This window comes from Falco rusticolus, chromosome 3, assembly GCF_015220075.1.
Source record: "Falco rusticolus isolate bFalRus1 chromosome 3, bFalRus1.pri, whole genome shotgun sequence".
Lineage (NCBI taxonomy): Eukaryota > Metazoa > Chordata > Aves > Falconiformes > Falconidae > Falco > Falco rusticolus.
In genome coordinates this window covers 109159727-109178960 of record NC_051189.1, presented here as the reverse complement: position 1 = coordinate 109178960, position 19234 = coordinate 109159727, and the positions used below count along the sequence as shown (strand labels likewise).

General features: G+C 44.1%; 1 protein-coding gene across 14 annotated transcripts in view; it reads right to left on the bottom strand.

Annotated features, from left to right (window-relative positions):
- The window catches only part of EIF4G3 (eukaryotic translation initiation factor 4 gamma 3), a 148318-nt gene that overhangs the window by 79172 nt on the left and 49912 nt on the right, over positions 1–19234 (bottom strand). For 10 of the 14 annotated variants that reach the window (XR_005103104.1, XM_037379661.1, XM_037379670.1 and 7 more), the window contains exon 3: positions 18371–18514. Coding sequence is in view for 12 of the 14 variants with exons in the window: in XM_037379661.1 (XP_037235558.1) it covers positions 18371–18514 (144 nt within the window). In the remaining 2 variants the exon portion in view is untranslated. The remainder of the gene's footprint in view (positions 1–18370; positions 18515–19234) is intronic. The other 4 variants (XM_037379663.1, XM_037379667.1, XM_037379674.1 and 1 more) reach the window with 1 other exon arrangement.

Here is a 19234-nt window from a genome sequence, read left to right as displayed (position 1 = left end):
CGGACTGCTGATGAACATTGAAATAAAGACAATATAGGTGACTGCAATGGAGGAAGCCTTCTCCATCAAGGACCCAACCAATATCAACACTACCCTAATTAATTATCAACGCTACCCTAATTATTGACGCTACCCTAAGCTCAAGTGCCGCAGTGGAAAACATAACGAAGAGGCACATCAGTGGAACACCGTGTCACAACCCGTGTTGGCCAACCACCTCCTTCCCAAAAGTTTCCTCTGAACCTGTTTCCAAGGAAAGCTGGAACTGTAGGTATCGCCGATAAATCCTCCGAAATAAGACAAACGGCAAGAAACAAGCTCAAATGCCTTTAATACAAGCCACTGCTGCTTTAAAGCGTCTGCAACACAATGAAATGGCCCAAAGTTGTCACAGATGTCAGGCAGACCACGGGTTGGGTGAATTTTTCATAGTTCCACTGATTTCCATGGGCTATAACAATTTATACCACCAGATGCTCTCCCTCATGTTATACGCCCAAAGTAACAATAAACTTGAGCTGTAGAGTTACGATCACGTTTTAACAAAACATTTAGAAATAACTTTACAGAGCACCTTTTTCCTTTTTTTAAGAAACAAAACCCCCCTATAACTTACTTTTTTTAAAAAATAATAGTTTATTATTGTAATGGCACAGAAACCAGCCACTAGCTTGCACCAACCTTCACTTTCAAGAGGCATTAGCCCAAACTCTGTGCACTGCCCTGTAGCTCCTGCACAGCTCCATCACAAGTCACTTTTCCAGCTCCTCAGCTCTTCCCCCTTCACTGTCTACATCCTTGTGGTGCCACCTCTGGATACTGGCACTGCTAATGGCACCCACGGTCCCCGCTAACCTCCTGGCTACGTACTATCAGATTTACTCAATGAATCAAGGTGCTCATAAGGTCTTGGGTCTCCTCTGGGACTTCTCTTTGGGTTCATGGAAGAGATTACAGGAGAGGATACGCTTAAAAACATCGCAATCCCTCTCTGTACACAGAATGATGATATATTCATGCCGCAAGCCTCGCTGAAGAATGCCTTCTCGTCTTTGAATTTCATGGCCCTTGCATTAAAATCCTAGAGCAGGTCTAAGGAACAAAGGGACCCATTTCAGCCCGTAATGTGGTGTTGGGAGAACAGGTTTCACGGCACCAGCCTGCAGGCACGTTTCAGGGTGTCTTTGATTTGAACTGTGCTATATATTTTATTTGAACAATTAAGTTTTTAAACAATAAAAGTAAGTTTTACCTATTTGTACTGAAGAAAGAAAGAAAAAAAAACTGATAAAACTTCAGCTGTCAAGAGAGGTGATCGAGCATAAAGCCTGAAGCTGGTTTAGGCAAATAGCTCAAGGAGTGGTGTAGAAACAACATAAAGCGTGCTGCTTCTAGAAAGAAATTCAGTCCTGAAGCCTGCAAAAACTTCCAGGTCTGAATTAGCAAACTGTGCCAAGTATAATCAGGCACGTTCTGGCTTTCAAGGGAAAAATCAACCAGTCCCTACAAGGTGAAGGATGTATGTTTTTAAAGGAAAAGAAAGCAATTTAAGAAGAGTTTTTCTAACAAAATAAAGCTACCATAATAGTATGCCACTGGGTAAAGCATGTGCTTACTTCTCGCCTCCCAGGCTGAGTCCTACAGCAGTCACAGACCTCACCCACAGCTCAGCCTCTTCAGCCCTTTCAATGTGAGCAAACGTAGGATGCTTTTGCAGCAAAAATGTATCTTGTTTTGGAAGAGCACCCAGTACATCTCGTTGTTGAAAGACATCCACCACCCAGTGCCCCAGCACACACTGACCAGTGTCCTGTGCCCCGCAGAGTGTCTACGAGACAGCTGGAGCCTGTGTTACTCTTTTTTTCTTCTTTTTCATCCCTAGACATAAAATCCCTGCTTAATCTCCTGCTGATCAAAATGTAATACAAGGTAAATGAAAATATAGTTTTAGAAACAATCCGTCTGAGGAATTTTCCAGTCTCAGAAAAAAGAAAAAAAAAAAAAAAAAAGGCAAAATAAAATGTGGCAGAGGGGAAAGGACTGAGCATAGTCCAAAAATAGTCCCGTCCCAAACACCTACTGCTGCAATACCTCCTATTCCTATGCTTCGGGACAATACTTACACTGATCATTAAAGAGTAAAACTTAAACGTGAATACACAGACACTTAAGGACAGCTAGCAGGGCATTCTGTTATTTTCTACCCGATCCTCACGTTGCTTTTTGGATCAGAGAAAAGATAAAAATGTCTGTCTCCAAGCCTATCACTAGATCTTTGGTGTGATTTAGGACAACCGAGCACCCTTGGTGGAATATTTAGCTGAAGAACATCTTTCTGTAGTAGTTGATATCACCACAGCAACAAAGACGCTGGTTCAAGAGCAATTAAATGCTTTAATCTGCTCCTGCTATGGAAGCAGCAACCTCTGGCAGGTAAGCAGGGCAGGTTTTTCCACTGCCCCTCCTCGCCAGGAGCTCATTTGGTCTAATCCTCTCCAGCCAGCACTTCCCTCCCTTCTTACCACTGGCAAAACCTCAAATTCGTGTTCGCAACTAATTTGCAAGAAGCCTTCTAATTTTTTGAGATGTCAGATGCAGCGTCAAATATTTTCCCCTTTTATTTGACAAGTGTGATTCTGCTTGAGCTGCTCGTGTCAATGCTGTATAATAAACAGTATGTACCATATCTCACAGCAGTACCGACACCACAGCATCGAGTGATCGCGGAGTAATCGAGTGCAAACGAGACAAGGGAAACTCTGGGATCTTTTCGTCCCCCACCTCGAGAAGCTGTCCTGTGTTTGTAGGAGCTTGCTGGTGACTTTCTGCGCCTGGGATCTCTGCCCAACGTGAGATTACGGCCTCTCCCCTCAGCGGATCAGCAGCTTTCTGCGTCAATCCATGCACCCTGCAAAGGGTCCGGACACTACACCAGCCTGCCAGCCGCAGCGAGCACGCTGGGTAGGTGACTGCGTCGGGAAATATTTTGAACACTGGCAGTAAACGAACCAGCTGACCACCAGCTCCTTGTGCCTCCCTGCTCCGCATCTCAAGGGAAGAGCCCTTATCCCAAATGGTTTGAACTGCTGCTCCCTCAGCATCTCAGCAAAGAGAAAAGAAAATACCGACTGTTTTCCCCCTCCTCCAGGCTCGTGAAAACATGTTTTCTTCAGGTTTAACTTGCACACAACAGAACAGAGCCTAAATCAGATCTAAAAGACAGACCTAAAACAGATTCCATGCTACCCCCAAGGTCCTCACCTCCAAAACAGCCTTAGTTGGCTTTTAATCACCCAAGCAAAAGGCAATTTGAAAGAAAGAAACTGCAGCTATCACCAAGCCTAAAAAACCCGTGAGTTTGAGCAGAATGACTGTAAAGCAGGCATTTTTAAACACACTGCCAAAGACAGCCACCTCATTGACAACAGATGTCATTTCTGACACTAGCAGGGCTGAGAGGCAAACGCAAGACGACACTATCTAGCGTTAAATTTGTCGCAGCATTTAAGCCCTAGCAGAATAAGCACAGCATTATGTTATAAAGGAAGAAAAAAGCATAGGAAAGCTTAAATAGCAGCCACTGAAGGGTTTCTGCTATGAAGCTGCCGTCAAAACAAGGCGATTTTGGACAGCCAGTGCTGTCTGCTCGGGGTGCGAGGTTCACAACTGCAGCCTTGAGGAGCGAGCGCTACCCAAATCCCACCGAAGGCAACAAGCATCACCTAAACAAACATCTTTGACAACTATTACACAACAAATGCTTCTGCTCGGCGGGCTTCCAACCAGATGGAGGTGTGCCTTCGCTGCTATTTGTGTCAAATCCACAAGGGGGGGGGGGGGGGGGGGGGGGCGGGAAAGGGAGGAAGAAAGTGCTTTATGAAGTTCTGCAGGTACTAAGTTCACATCTAAGTAGCCTGAATAAACTATCAAAACATCCAACGGAATAATCACAGCGCTCCACTGCTTTTCAGACAAGTCAGCTGATGAAAAGTATTGCATCTATTCATCTGTCAAAAGGACTTGTTTCTGTGCCAAGCAGCTAAATAGGTACACAAAGTAATATAATCACATGCAGTCACGCTGGAAACGTGGCTTTTATACACTGCTGCTGAAGTGCAGAGGATGAAGTGAGCAAATGAAGAGACCAGTGAGGAAATGCTCCCCAAATCCCCAAAATAAACTACAGTGGAGGGGAAGGCAGGGAAGCAAATACCGTTCTGTATAAAAAATTTGGTTCAGAAGCATCTAAATTCTGGCATTGAAATCCCTAAAGTTCAAATAATTGCAGCACCCTGAGGTGGAAGAGAACGGATGGCTGCTGAGCTGCTCCACTTTTGAGGCAGAGCAATTTGCTTCCCTTAAAGCTTTCATCTTAGTGATTTTATATTTCAGATGGGGCTGTTCACGGGGGGGAAGGCGATAATAGTTGTGTGTTTATGTATTCCCACAACTTGCTGGGGAAAACCCTTTCTATCCATTTTCCATGCAGTATTCACCTTGGGCTGCTGACTGTGCTAAGCAAAAAAAACCCAACAAAAACACTACCAACAAAACAAATGAAAAAAGTTATTCTTAGATCAGTTCCCAAGCTGGTTAATAAACACTGAGCCTGCTGCGTAACATGACTCCCTCGGTACTGACTGTACTGGGAATAAACAGGCAAAGTACACACATCAGGGTCAGAAAAAGCTGAGTCACGCAGCTCTCTGCCTCCCGCAGCCGGTGGAAATTTTTTTTTTTTTTTTTTTTTTTTGGAACAAAACTCTTTAAATCCCCAGGCAGAAAGGTGTTGCTTGGTGAGCTTTCTGCCTTCAGCAGCACGGTTGGGTTGAACGTGGGAAGGGGTTAAGTCCTGTCGTCGTTTCTTGAATCCTCTCTTGACTTAGGAAGTTCAGCTGGGTCTATATTTACTGGTTACATACGAAGAGGAGAAATGGTCTTGTAGTTCCAACACATGACCGTGACTCAGGAGCCTGCTGCTCTATTACTATCGCTATCGCTGTGACCTTGGCTGAGAAAACCTTCGGACTCCCAGTTTCTTCCCAGTAACACCAACGCAGCAATCGCGCTCCGGTCCAGGGTGAGCTGAAACTCTGCTGAATGCCAGCAAAAAGCTTTAATCTCTTTGGGAGGAACATGACGGCGTAAGCAAAACGTTTTATAACAATAGGAAGCATGCTGGGGCCACAGGCAGCCGTTAGCTATCCTGGAGCGACCCTAAAGGGCATTTTTTTTTGTGTGTGTGTGGCCACAACAGAAAGCAATGTGATGCTCACACGTGAATAAAAAAAATATGATACTTTGCTGTAGTGGTTTATATCTCATTTGAGCATTCAGATCACTGCGCTGACAGAGAGTACCCAGCTAAAAGCTTACTGGAAGTGCCACCATGTCTACTGTCACAAAGATTTTTTTTTACTATTCTACGTTGAGAGAGAAAAGAGCAAAAATATTCTTCAGCTGGAAATGGGATAATACTGTTGCAAGATCTCTCCCTCCCTCCAAAAGGCCTCCAAGCAAAACCACACACATTCCTCTGGATGTACAGGTGTTCCTGCACGACAGTGGTCTTTGACCAAAACATTCACTGACCCAGTTAAATGCTAAATATTGATTAAAACCAAACCCGATGGGCACTTAGAGTAACACCGTCATGTATACTAAGGGATCCCCAACCCTAAATTTTATAAATTCTTATTTACACAAGCTCCCTGACACAGAATGCAGCTGCCCCTGGAGCAAGGTATAGGAGACAGCACCACAAGAGTCACCGGCAAGATCACTGCACAGATGTTTCCTTTCTATCCCCATTTTTAAAAAACGGACTCAGTTTTCCTTCCAGCTGCTGAACTGTTTTCCTCGAGGAAAACCACAACAGGGAGTGCAGGACAGGCTGTGCTGATGCACCAACCCTCGAGGCTGCTCTTGGAGCCTCTCAGGAATCTTCCCCCTGGGTCACTGGCCTGCACAGGAGGAGTTTGGCTTCAGATGCAGGTGTAGAAATCCCCCCCGCAGCAGCATAAACCATCACTTGGTTCACAAGCGAGGAAAGATGGTGCCAGCAAGGACGCAGCTTTAATTCTGAATCATCATTTATCTGTTGAGTTGGATTTGCTCTGCCCTCCCTGAAATCAAATCACTGTCCTACGAAACAACTGCAACTGCGTAGTACCCAATAAGCAGAAATCTCTCAGCATTCAGTTCTTAAATTTTAATCCTCTGATTATTTTTTTTTTTAAAAAAACCTGTATCTTCATTTTGACCTAATAAACTAGTCTGCAGGCAAGCACATGCTAGAACAGCAGTTCTTCAGATTGCTTCAGATTTGCCTCCTACAAAACCAGAGCCCTTCTTTTTCCTCAAGCTTTGGTTTCTGAACGGCCCCAGTTTTCAGACAGGTGTGTATCAGCACAAACGCACGGTGTCAGCAGAGGCAGCTCTCCCGTCTTCCCCCCAAACGCAACTGTTTGCTCCTGTGCTCTTTCAGCAGTGTTGCTGGCTTCAGGAGACTGCAAAAAGGTTTGAAACTTCCAGATTGAATGTTGCAGCAAGGTGGTATTTTTTTTTCTGATTATGAAAAGCAGTATTATTGCAAGGCAGAGATAACAGCTACAGCCAGAGCATCTGGGAACAGCCCAGAATCTCCTACTGCTACAGCCTAGAAGCCACAGCGCTAATGAAAGGCTCGTTTTTCCATCCGGGTGCTGACTTATGAACAACGGTAGCATCAAGTGAAAGGGATGAAGAGGTTCCTGCTCTCACTGTCCCCCTTACCAGCCTCCCAGGGGCTGCAGCAGAGATGACTGAACTGGAGGTGAAGCAGCTTTGACCTAAAATTAGTATGTTGGCAACGGACAAAATAAAATCCTTTTTTAACTACATTAACTGGGCTCCCAACGGTGGCATCTCTGGAGTTGCCCAGGATTCAGCCACTTCACCACAGAGTTAACAACGTGTGGGAAGAGCTCAGATAGCAAAGAATTAGATCTTTTAATCCAGCTGCACTCACAGATCAACACCATGAGAAGCCAAACCAGCCACATGAGCCCTTCTCAGTCTCCCTCTGCCCCCCTTAGTCTTACTTTTGCTCAGGGTTATGTTGCCAAGCTAGAAACACCCACCTTGGTGACAAATGCCTAACAAAACTACACTACCTACATCATTTCAGCAGCCCTCCAAACAGCTGCATGTACAAGCAATAAGGACCTGCGGGGAAAGAGAAATAAGTGCCAAAGCAGCGCACAGAAACCCTGCAGGAGTGAACCGTGCTTGACACATCGAGAAGCATTCCCTTGGACACGGACCAATGTCACCAGAACACCTGGAAACCCCTGCTGCAACCAGCTCAGGTTAGTTCCTGCATCTGAACACAAGCGTGACATTACTCAGCTCCTGCATATTTCTTTGGAACATACTTGATTTTTATTACTATTTTGGTAACTAGGTAATTCAAACGTATCATCATTTTTTTTTTTCCCTCCCGGTGTGCCCTGCAGTCAGCAGAACAGGGTCACGGCAGACTTTGAAGCTGCTGTCTGGCTTGTATAACGTGAATAATTTGAGCATGGTAGGAAAAAAACCTGTAGTATCTGTAATATATAGAACCAGCTCATCTGCAAATATTACAAACGATGACGGAGAAACCTGGATTATTAAATTTATTCATTTCAGACTTCTTTTTACACAGTACCTTCTCAAATAATGCAAAAAAGCATATTCTCACACTACTCCTGTGAGCTATCCCTGCTTTACAGCTTTAAAAATAGCACAGTGATGACTGAACCAATAAACAAGGACAATTTCCCTCTAAATGCTCACAGTTTGGCTTTCGTTATTCACAATGATACTTCAACTGCGTATCATCAAACATGCTACCAGATTATTCTGGTTAAATAGAAGTCCTCATTCACAGCTACGTGTTCAAATATGCATGGTTTTGGTACACATCACATCAAGAATTTCAATATTTTTTTTTAAGCAGCTCATTTGCATATTATCTAACATCACTGAAATCAGCTTGTCCTCATCAACAGCAGCCCCGTAAAATAAAAAATACACGGCAGTTCTACTTTGCTGACTCTCTATAAGCCAGTGCTGCTACCCTGTAAGATGCATCAGTAACTTCAAAACACTGTTTTTCTGCACATATTGGTATATATTACTTGGAATATTCAAATCCCCATTAAAATCAATGATGCCAGAGCTCTTCTCTGACACTGAACAGGTTGTACAGATTAAGGGTTTCCACTTAAAAACAGAATTTAACACAATTACAGCGCAAATACCCAGCTCCTGATGAAGGAAGGGGCTGGGATGGGACCAACTTGTGACAACTGGTACAAAATCTTTGCATGTTGGATTTACTAGGAAGCTTCGAGGTTTGGATTTGGATGGAAGCAAAGAGCAAGCAAGGACTGTGACTGCTTGGTGCAGTTATTTAAATATGTTGGTTTTTTTTCAAAAGCTGTTTCCTCAAAATGCCAGATGATTGTTAGCTCCAGGTGTCGTGCCTGACTTTAGGGAGTCACCAAACCACAGACAAGAAGAACAAGCAGAGAAGAGCCTGCACTGCTTGCAGCAGTCGGCATCCTCACTGGTCCCCCTCCTTGCAAGCATACTGGTTTCTGCTCCCCCCTTTTTCCACAAGCCCAACTTTCAGCATTCCCCATGTTTGTAAACTCAGCCTTTAAATGGATACAAATACCTTGACCCAAGAGGAATTACTTCTCCCACAAATGTGGCTCAACCACTGTTATCCTTTTCTCCTGCAGCAGTTTGTCTCTGGGTGCATCAGCTGTGTCATTACCTGCCCTGCTAGATTTTTAACCACTTTTTTTAGGGCTTCGTATGATTTAACATTCATGCATTGAAGGGGCAAAAGCAGCAAGCTGAGCCAGGAAAGAGAATCCCACGTATTAACTGCAGAGCTACAGGCATTTTTCCTACTTTAACATGAATAATCAGATTGTCACTGAGGGAAGGCAGCGAAGGAAACGTGGTTTCCTCCTCCTAGGACAAAGAGAGTTTGTGCAAAGGACAACACAGACACCAGATACGCACTCCCTTCCTTCCTGCTTAAGACACTGTCGTTACTATTCTTGCAGGGATGCTACAAAGGAAGAGGGTGAAAAGGAAAAGCAAGACAGAAAGTGTCCCTCTCTTGAGGCGCCACCTCCCCAGTTCAGGCTTACCTTACGTTTTTAACATAATAATTGCAATTATTTTACCAGCAGCTATACTGTGGGATGCAACTGTCCCTTAGTGCAAAGGTAAACAGAACACAAAGCTTTGGGGAGGAAACAATCATCTTTTTGCTTTTTAAAAAAAGGTAAGACACTCAAGCCGGTAAGCCCCTACCAAATTTTAGACTGCAGTGATGTGGGTCAGCTAAAGATGCAGAGTGAAATATTTAAACAAGTGTAATTTTGAGACCTCAAGGTGCACAGATGTCCTGCTAGCCGCTGTCCCCCTCCCAAAGACACTTTTGTTACTTCATCTATCAACATGGAATGTGCCTAGATTCAAAACTGTTGTTAACAAAGGCACGAGAGCAAGGATAATGTCACAGTAGATTATTATTTCATAATATCTGTAAATACTAGCATGGATTTAACTTGGCTCCTCACAGAGACTGAAATTACAGTCCCCACCTTGACTGCAGCACATGGCCCACAGCCTGGGGGTGGTCTGGTAATGACCATTACATAATTAAGTGAATTAGTATTTCCCATAATAAGGGTACTCAAAAATAAAGAATGTATGTGCAAGTCTATGTGTGCTGGGGGCAGAAATACAACATCTCCGCTGCTGGAAGCGGATCTGTGAATCTTAGCGGGTACACCCTTCCATTTACAACATGCCTTTCGCTTGTCCTGTACCATTTTGTCCCATTTTAACCAGAACATGAACTTTGAGGATGAATACTTGTGCTCAGGAACACAACCTGCAGTCAGCTGAGACCCCTACACCACGCTGATGTCAAACCACATGTTTGCAGCTTTTATCCTACTTTCCTCCAAGACAAAAAAGCTCCATAATTTGTCACCTTCCATCTCTCTCTAAGGATGTTTCCATCCCTGGAGATACTCAAAACCCAAGTGGACATGGTCCAGAGTAACCTGCTCCGACCCAGCTTTGAGCAGGCGCTCCAGCGAGATGATCTCCATCTCTCATTCAACCTCAACCTTTTTATGACACCATGGCAGCAATCAAATAAAACATTCCATTTCCATTTTACTCCGTTACACTGAAGCCCAGAAATACCACTGCATACAGCTTTGTGCTAATTCAGACCGTTTAAAGCAACTAAATAAATCACCGGTTTCTAACGGCACCGTAAGGAGGGGTCTATGGAGAACACGGGCACAGCCCTTCCAGGCCACAAGGAGCCAGAAGTGGAATTACCGCTCCGTAGCCATCACATCCTCTTGTGCTCCTTATATATATATATAAATATTAAAAAAAAATGGCTCCAGAGCTTATTCTTCAGTCCCCCAGCCTGGCACAACAGCTAACAGCACACTCCAGTAATTCAGTGTCTCTTTCTCCCCAGTTTGATCTAGTTGCAGGGATATTTTATGCCCTCTATGGTTATAAAATACAGACCGTGTAAAGCTCTGACTTTTTTTGCTGACTTTGGCATTTATTGGGACATATTGCCTTCTGCAACACATTGTGTTTGTTTAAAAACTATGTATTTTCTGGAGCATGCAAGAAAACATCCATTAAGTCGCACAGAACAGAAGGTATTATTGCAGAAGGAATACCAGAATAGAAATTATTAAACATAAGAAAATGGCAAGTTGCCTCACATTATTTTGTCTTCTTGCATTATGAAGAAAAATGTGGTTCGACAAGTGGTAAAGTCTGAAAAACATCAAAATAAAGCACAGTCCACATGACTGTGAGAAAAGAAAACATGCACGGAAAAGTCCTGAAGAAAGGGATTTGCAGAATTTTAAGACAGTTAACAGAAGAGTTTGATTTTCTATTAAAAACGCTATTTCACACCCCACCCCCTAAAAAAAGAAAGTTACTGGCAATTTTAAAGCTGCTTTTGATTCACAATTGTATCACAAACCAAATGAAAACTCTCCCGCTAGATCATGCATCCAGGACGCGCCGGATGGCCAACACACCTACTGTGAGAGCTTTTTTATTCAAAATAACTCAGTTTACACCAAGGTGGACAGCCCAGGACAGACTCTGAACCAGGCCAGGGTCCCTTCTGAAAGAAAAAGCTCAAGCAGCAGTAGAAAAAAAATATGTATCTTCCCCCTCAGGGCAACAAGACCACACAGAGAAGTATTAAACACACCTCTCAAAGCAGCAATCCACTGCAAAACGCAGGAGCAGCAGCGAGGGAGCAGGTCTGCAAGCAGACCTAGTCCCGGCCAGACTCAGTATTTGTGCTGCAATCTTCCCTTTGCACACGTACATGATAAAATTGTAACGGATTTTCCTTTCTTTCCTTTCCCTGTTAGAAAAAGGAAGAATTAAAGGCTGCTTCTAGCCCTTCTGAAATGCACAAATATTAAACCGAATTCATTCATCCCACCTACGTTGTGCCTTTAACTGTTTCCAAGGTTAAATAATTACTAAAGTTAACAGCATTAATCAGCATCTGAAGGCACATTATGCCTTCCCACTATCCCAGATCTCCCTTCCTGCACTTCTTACACCCAGCTGCTCTCCCCAAATTAGCAGACCCCCATCAGGTTGGGCACCCCTCCACAAACGACCCTGGTAGCAGGTGCTGAGACACAGACATGCTTTCCACTTCCAGTGCAGATTTGCTCAGATTTAAACTAATGAGGTAAAAAGGCACAGCAATGAATCAAAAATAATGAAATACGTTATATGAGCAAATATTCCCAGCGTTATTAACCCAATCAAAAACCTACTAACCCTATTACAAAACAGAGAGTTCAGCTGCACTTCCAGAAGGTCTTTAACACAAAGGCCCAAAGAAGATTACACTTCTCCTGGATTTATCAGCCATTAAATAACTCGCATTTTCAAATCTCCACCTGCAGCCATATATTCCTGCAAGCTCCGAATTAGTGAGCTGCATTAAAAATAGGGGTTGCAAAGAAGCCTAACCTGGACGTATGGAAGCACACAGAAGAAAAGCACGAGAGGTCAAATTCTTGACTGCTCAGAAAAAAAAAAACCCCGAAAACATTAACACATGTGTCCAGAAGGCAGGTTTCTTGCCCACAAAGCACTATCAGGAGTTTAGTTGCTTAAATTCTTTTTATCCTCATTATCTGGTATGGCCAGAAGACCCAAGAAGCTGAAATCCACCGCTCGGAGGGGCAGCACGCACATGCAAACTCCTCCCTGGGCTGGTCCAGCCCCGATTTCTTCACTTAACGCATGGAGAATTGAATCTTTCATTCTGTGTCCACATCAGCGTGGCCACGAAGATGATTGATAATTAATACCTTGACTGACAACCGTACCTGCTCGACACGTTACAGGATTCCACGGGTTTTAATCGGCATGAAATCCGCTCTAACGGCACCTGACATAGAACAAGGAGGTTCCTGGATGGAAAAACTCTCTGGGTGACGAGTTCCCTGCAAAGCTTAGAGAACTGACTCCAACCAAGGTGTCTACAAAAGATGCTCTCAAAAGGCAGAAATGGCAGGGTGTCTGAACAAAATAAAAATAAAATTAGGGAGCCCCTTGTGGTCCAGGGGCCGTGGAAGTTTACTACCTGACTTCACGCAGATTACTTCTGAGCAAAGTATACGCGGACTCGATTAACGGGGAATAGCTGCACTTGGGGGAAGAGGAGCGTAACGTGTCGCTCACCGGTAACAAGGCACAGAAGGCAGCTGCCACCAGCACGAGGGGTGAGCAGCCACCGTTAACACTCAACCACATCCCAGGGCACCCAGCTTACTACAGGGCACAAACGGGCAAAGTTACGATGCAATTACATTCCTCCTTCCCTTCCAATCCGTTAGTAAATGTCACTTTATTAAAAACATCTAAAACGTAAAATTGGGCTACAAATGATGAGAGGGAAGTATTGAATAAACAGCACGGTTCTAACAGGATTCCAGCTCCTGGAGAAAGGATCCAAGATAATAAAGGGGGGGCTTGGGGATTGCCTATAAACATGCCACAGATGGCACACAGACACGCTTCCTGGCACAGATTCCCAGACCTTAAGGTACCAAGGAATGCCTCACTGCTATTACAAACGCTAATTTAGCAATGGTGACATTTTTTGAGGACCAGAATGAGACCACAAAACTCTTTTCACTTAAGGCAAAGAACCAGATGGTAACAAGTTTCAGCTAGTACAATCTGGTTTGGATTTAAATCAGCCACCTAGAAGTCAAGATCTCTGTACACCAAGATGCTGGGAAGTCAGTTCTCTTGCACTTTTGTTTTCTGCAGATGTATCTCAACGTTGGTAGAAACGGTAAGGGTATTAAACACGGCTGTCAGTAACTAAAACAGCTTCGGAGTCAGGTCTCAATAGATGCCACAGGGTCCTCTGCTCACTGGGTACTTCATCATTTTAGCCTGAGAGGTAGCCATGGGCACGAAGCGCCGATCTGCTCAGTGCACAGCGTGTTCTTAACGAGAACTAAACATTTCCCTGATTACAGAGGAAATTCCTGGCAATTTGTTCCAAGCGTGGTTGGTCGGTGTTTTACATACTGTGGTCCCAGGCTAAAAGAATCCCTCAGCATGCACATCACAGCCCGCAGTTTTAAAGCTGAGGCGGAGAAAGCCAAGAGTCTTTTCCAAACCATTCCCCCCTCTTGTGTTGCTTCAGCTCACGCGCCAGAACCCACTGCACTTGTTCCTTGGGATCCTTCAAAACACTCCTAGGTCACCAGGAGGGATGAAATGGTCTTCTCCTGATATCCTAAGCTTCGGATGCTGCCTCCTGCTCACGGTACAACTGGAGGAGCCCTCTCCTCCTCTTTTCATCACTCACTGGACAGAGGGAAGCATTTTCCTGCTGCCTCCTTCCAAACCCCAGTCTGGTTGCTTTGGAAGAGCTCCACTTTCTTGTTATTCCTGTCTTAACACGGCCACACCATAAATTACTGCAACATAAAGCCGGAGTGGGGGGCAGATTTACAGCGTTTCAGCTGCTTTGTGTTAACTGCCTGTGTGAACGCTCTTTGCCTGCACTACTTGCACTGGGCTATCTCACATCCATCATGGGATGGGTGTGCTCAGGCAAGCAGTTACCCTGCGGTGCCTGGCACACTGTAAATCCATGCCCTGTCTGATCTCAGGATAACTTGATCCAGTAGCTACATTCAAGGAGAAACTTCTCTGCTCCTTTTCAATGATTTCTGCTTCCCTCTGTATGCTGAGAAAGCGAATTTTCTCAAACAAGCTACTTCTGAAGCCTGCAAGCCAAGACAGGAGGCAAAGGAGATGCACCCCTCCTCTCCCAGTTGGTACCAGGGGCTCTTCCATGCAAGGAACAGCAGAAATATGGAATTTTATGTACACGGGGCCACATCTGGCCATAACATCACTGCAGCAACATGTGCTCTGCATTCCCCAACGCCAGCGGAGTTCAACACATTCCTGAGAGCAGCAGTATGATTTCAAGGCCCTGGAATTTGGGAAGCAGAAACACTGTCTCTTGCTGCAGCGACGGGGGTGTGGGACCATTTCACATCACTGCCAAGCTCTTCCCATTTTGCTGCTGCCCTTCAGAATTGGTTTTTGTAAAGTGCCAGCGGCTGGTCATTCTGAAAGACTTTGGAGGAAGTCAAACAGCAAGCCTTGCTCTTGGTTTGGCTATGTCAGATGGAAAAGGTAGAAGAAAGACACCAAACCACAGCACCGCATGACCATTTGTTTCTGTTTATTTAAATAAAGTTAAAGGAAAGCCAGCTACAAAGGTACCACATACATTTGCACCTGACTTTCCTTCCCACAGGAGACATGCAATATCCCACACACCTCCTGATCGGCGGTTCCCAAAGCCTCTCTTACAGATGACTCAACATGATGCTGTCCTCTTGTCCCACAGAAGTTTGCAGGGCTCTACGAAGTGCTCCAGGTCCCAGTGCCCACAGCTTTTGTAAGGGACAGTAGTTCCTTTTATCACTTACCAGCATGTTAAGGTATTACCTAATCACCCATCACCCAGACTTACTGGAACAGGCAACTTTAGAGCTGCCAGGACAGAGAGGGGACCATTTGCAGAACCACAGCACTTATTAACCCTCCATTCTCCTTCGCAACACGGTTTCTGCAAGATCCCCACTAGAAGAAACCGGTAAGCGACTGTGAGCTCCAAGAGGAGCGATGCTGAGATGCCTGCTAGGAATGAGCAAGGGACTGACCTCTCTGCTGAGCGCTGGACCAAGAGTTAGCACTCAGTAATTTGTGATTGCACGAGCAAGTAACACATATTCTACCACTAGCAACATTATTTTTAGACCTAAGTGATACCCAAAGCCCCAAAACATACATAAATATTTTCAATCACTGCTGCCTAAACAGCAGTCTTATCTTGGAAAGACTCAATTTGATGAGTATTCAGTAAGTCACGGTTCTGGTGGAGAAATCAACCCCTTAATCAGATTCTGTTTCAAACGAAGAGGTCTCTTCCTTACTTTTTTAACTACGCTCTCTAAGCCAGAACACACACCCCCCTCGCCACGCACAAACACAACCCATTAGACACAACTGGACAAATGCAAAGACAACCTTCATTCAATCACCAACAAAGCGTAGGTTGTCAAGATACAGAATAGTTTGTGAAGTGTTACATTGCTGTTAAAGGAATCAGTAATAACCCATTCATCAGAACACCATGTCAGCTCAGGTCCCTTCATCTCAAAAGGGAAACAGCAGGATTTAAGGGATGCAAGAATCAGAGAAAGAACAATTTCAGCACGGAAAAAACTTTCAAGTGATGAGAGCTTTAAAGGATTTTGATTGTTCACCTAAAAGAAAGCAAATAAATGAAATCATGATAGATGTTCACAAAGCTGCGAGCCGTCTGGAAATTGGAAACTTCCACTCACCTCGTTTCTTAATACACAACGAGGGCATTCAACGAAACCCACAGAGGACAAATGAGAGATGCAATGAAAAGGTAATAATTTCATCCAACACTCCACACTCAGCTGGGGAATTTCTTACCATAATATAATACTGAAACTCAACACCTGACAGGGGTTGACGTGAGACATACATAAGAATACTCAGAATTCTAGTATTAAAAAAGCCCAAAACACTTAAGTTTACCCAAACCTCTAATAGTTCAGGGGTACAGAAAACTTTCTCTGGGGACACTGTATCCTGTAACTGCTTACATCAAAAGTCTTGGACCCCTTTTAAGCCTTACTGGTGGAAGTGTCCCAAGCGTAGGCACTTCCCTTTTGATTCTGCATCATCACCTCCAGCTGCAAGTGAGAGAGTCAACTGATGGGATGCCACAACACAAAGATACCTGGTCAGAGGCAAGTGCGTGCTGTGAACGAACAGAAACCACTATTTCTGCTGCTTTGCTACCGAATCCCAGCTTTGAAGGAGTCACTCGGGGAAAGCTCCCCAGACCTCACTCCTCTGCAGTCCCAAAAGCACTCAATGACGGACGCTTCGCCGGGCATATAACCTTGGATCTCGCTTTTTCTTCCTCTCACTAAGCACACAAGGGCCAGCCCCATAGAGTCAGAGGACAAATATCTTCCTAGAGCCCTCGAGGATCCTCAGCTGACATGGAGGACGTAAGGTCAAACCGCTCCTGCTAGCAGCACCAGAGTGACACAATCCGCCACTCATTTCCAAGACGATAAGAGCCAGCAGAACAGGAAACAAGCGTTTTCCCCGCTGGCTGGAGTGGTGATTTGGCACAGAGCCTGCTCTCTACGTATGCACTGACTCAACAGGAAAATATTAAGGGAAGAAAAAAAATCTTGATTAGAATTTTTTTTTTTTTTAAAGAGGTTGACTAGAAGTTTCTCTTTCTTCCCCTCTTATCTGCCACATGATTAGCTACCGTCTGTTGACGAGGTTTACCAGGAATTAAATTTCTTGATATACGACACAAGCCAGACAACATTTTAGGGTTTGCTCTGCAACCCTGCTACGTCCTCCCTCTGTTATGTGAGGCTCAGTCTTCAAACCAGAGACTTTATTTCCAACAGCCATGCAGCAAGAGTGCAAGAAATGGCTCTGACACTGCTGCCTGCTGCCTGCAAGCTACTTAATAGATACTTCAGCCTCTAATTTCCCACTCCGTAAAGGATGAGCGTTTGCACATTTTCAACATGACCACAAGTTCCCAGTTTTCCCCCCAAGTTTTACCTAGAAATGTGTAATATTAAGGTGAAGTGCTCCTTACGCGACCTTATTTGTTATTCACGCATCTCCTCGTCTAAAAGGTCAGCTGCAGTTTAATATTTCATCCACATTAAAGAGGCCGGCAGGAGGACTAGAAAGCTTGCCTTCTCCCAGCTCTGCAACACGCTCAAGGCTCTCCCCGCCGCCTCGCAGCCGTCCCCAGCCCATCCTCAGTTGTCACCTTGCCTCCCCACTTCACACCTTGCTCAGCACGAAGCCAACCTACTCGCATCTTCCTACTTTGTACCATTGATATGAACAAGCACAAACTGAACAGGAGCAAACGAAACGCAAGGCTCTCCTCTACTTCAAACTCAATGTTTACATATCCCACTTTCCCCACCCTGCACCTTTTATCTCCCCTCTTTCTAAACCTCATAACCTGTCTCTTTTGCCCCTTCCTTAAGATAAGCTTCTCCACTCTCACATCAACCCTGTAGAATATTCATCTAATAAAGACTACAAAAAGACCAATTCATTCCACATCTTACTAAAAGCTATTTCTCCATTCTTGTAACTCCTATTTATCTCTTCTTCTGTACTTCTTTTGCAATCAGTCCTTTGTTTCATTTTTTTTATTAGCATTCATTTTTGTAATTCATTTTACTGTCCCACTCCCTAGAAGAATTACAGAATTACAGCATCCTGTACAAAACATCTGAAGTAGAAAATTCCTAACTGAGAACATCAGGCACTTTTACAGCATTTAAAGTGGAAGTCAGACCATGCCCCACAGCAGCCTAACCCACCACTGAAGCACATTCCTCATCAATGAGCATTTCCTACCATTTTTCAAGTTGCTTTTAGTTTCTGTTACAGAATTGACAATGAACTGATGCCTAAATAAACCTGAGCGCTACCTATAAGCCACTGCAAGGTTCGAGCCAGATAGATATTCACTAATGAAGTTTTCTACATGGGTCACAGACAAGACAGCTATGTTGGTTTTGAGCAGCAAAGCTGAGAATCGGACAAGAGGAAAAGAGGGAGGCTGGGAACACTCTGCTCCGGTGCCAGGTCTTACCTGTGAAAGCCCAGGGGACGATGCATGTCCCGGTGGCGTTGCAGCAAGATTTGGGTGTCCCTTATTTATTTCATGTGCAGTGTAAGGGGATGGGGCAGGAGGACCCGGTTGTCTTGCTACTTGTGTTACCTGTGTGGAGATAAACTGTTAGTAAAACATAGTATTAGTAATCCAATCTGTATAGATACCGTAATCTTTTTAAGAAAGCAGCTAGCAGCATCTTTATATACATATATATATAATAATATCTAAGTGAAACGCTGTACAAGCTAGTTAACTGTTTGTATGACTCAAGAAGATGGAGAAGGATCAAAAAATAAGAGCACCCAGCTGAGTCACCGGGTAGAGAATACGTAGGACCTGGATGAGCTTTACTGCCGGGGTCTTGCTTTGCAATATTCATTTTGACTTCATATTGGGATCTTGCAATCTTTCTGTTACAAGCCACACCAATGATACTGTGATTTTGCAAAGGGATACACGTTACCATAGACCAAAAACACAAAGGGAAAATCTGCATACTCCCCTCCAAAAAGCAAAAAAAAGGACTGCACAGAAGCCCTGTTATCTGAAAGGCATGCCATAAGCAAAGAATGAAATACCAAAGCAATTCTTGCATACACTTATCTCCTTTCTCAGCTTAGAAAAAAAATAAATATCTAAACACATGAAGCAAAATGTTGTAAAACCTATTCACGGCACATATACTTGCTCCACTATACTATCTCCCAAATGGAAGTGTTTTAAATACACTTTATATAGTTGCTATGGTAAAAAAAAAAAGGAGAATCAAAGGGGGGGGAAAAAAAAAATAATCACATCACTGTTGGGTGACACCCGCCAACAATTCAATACAACTACATT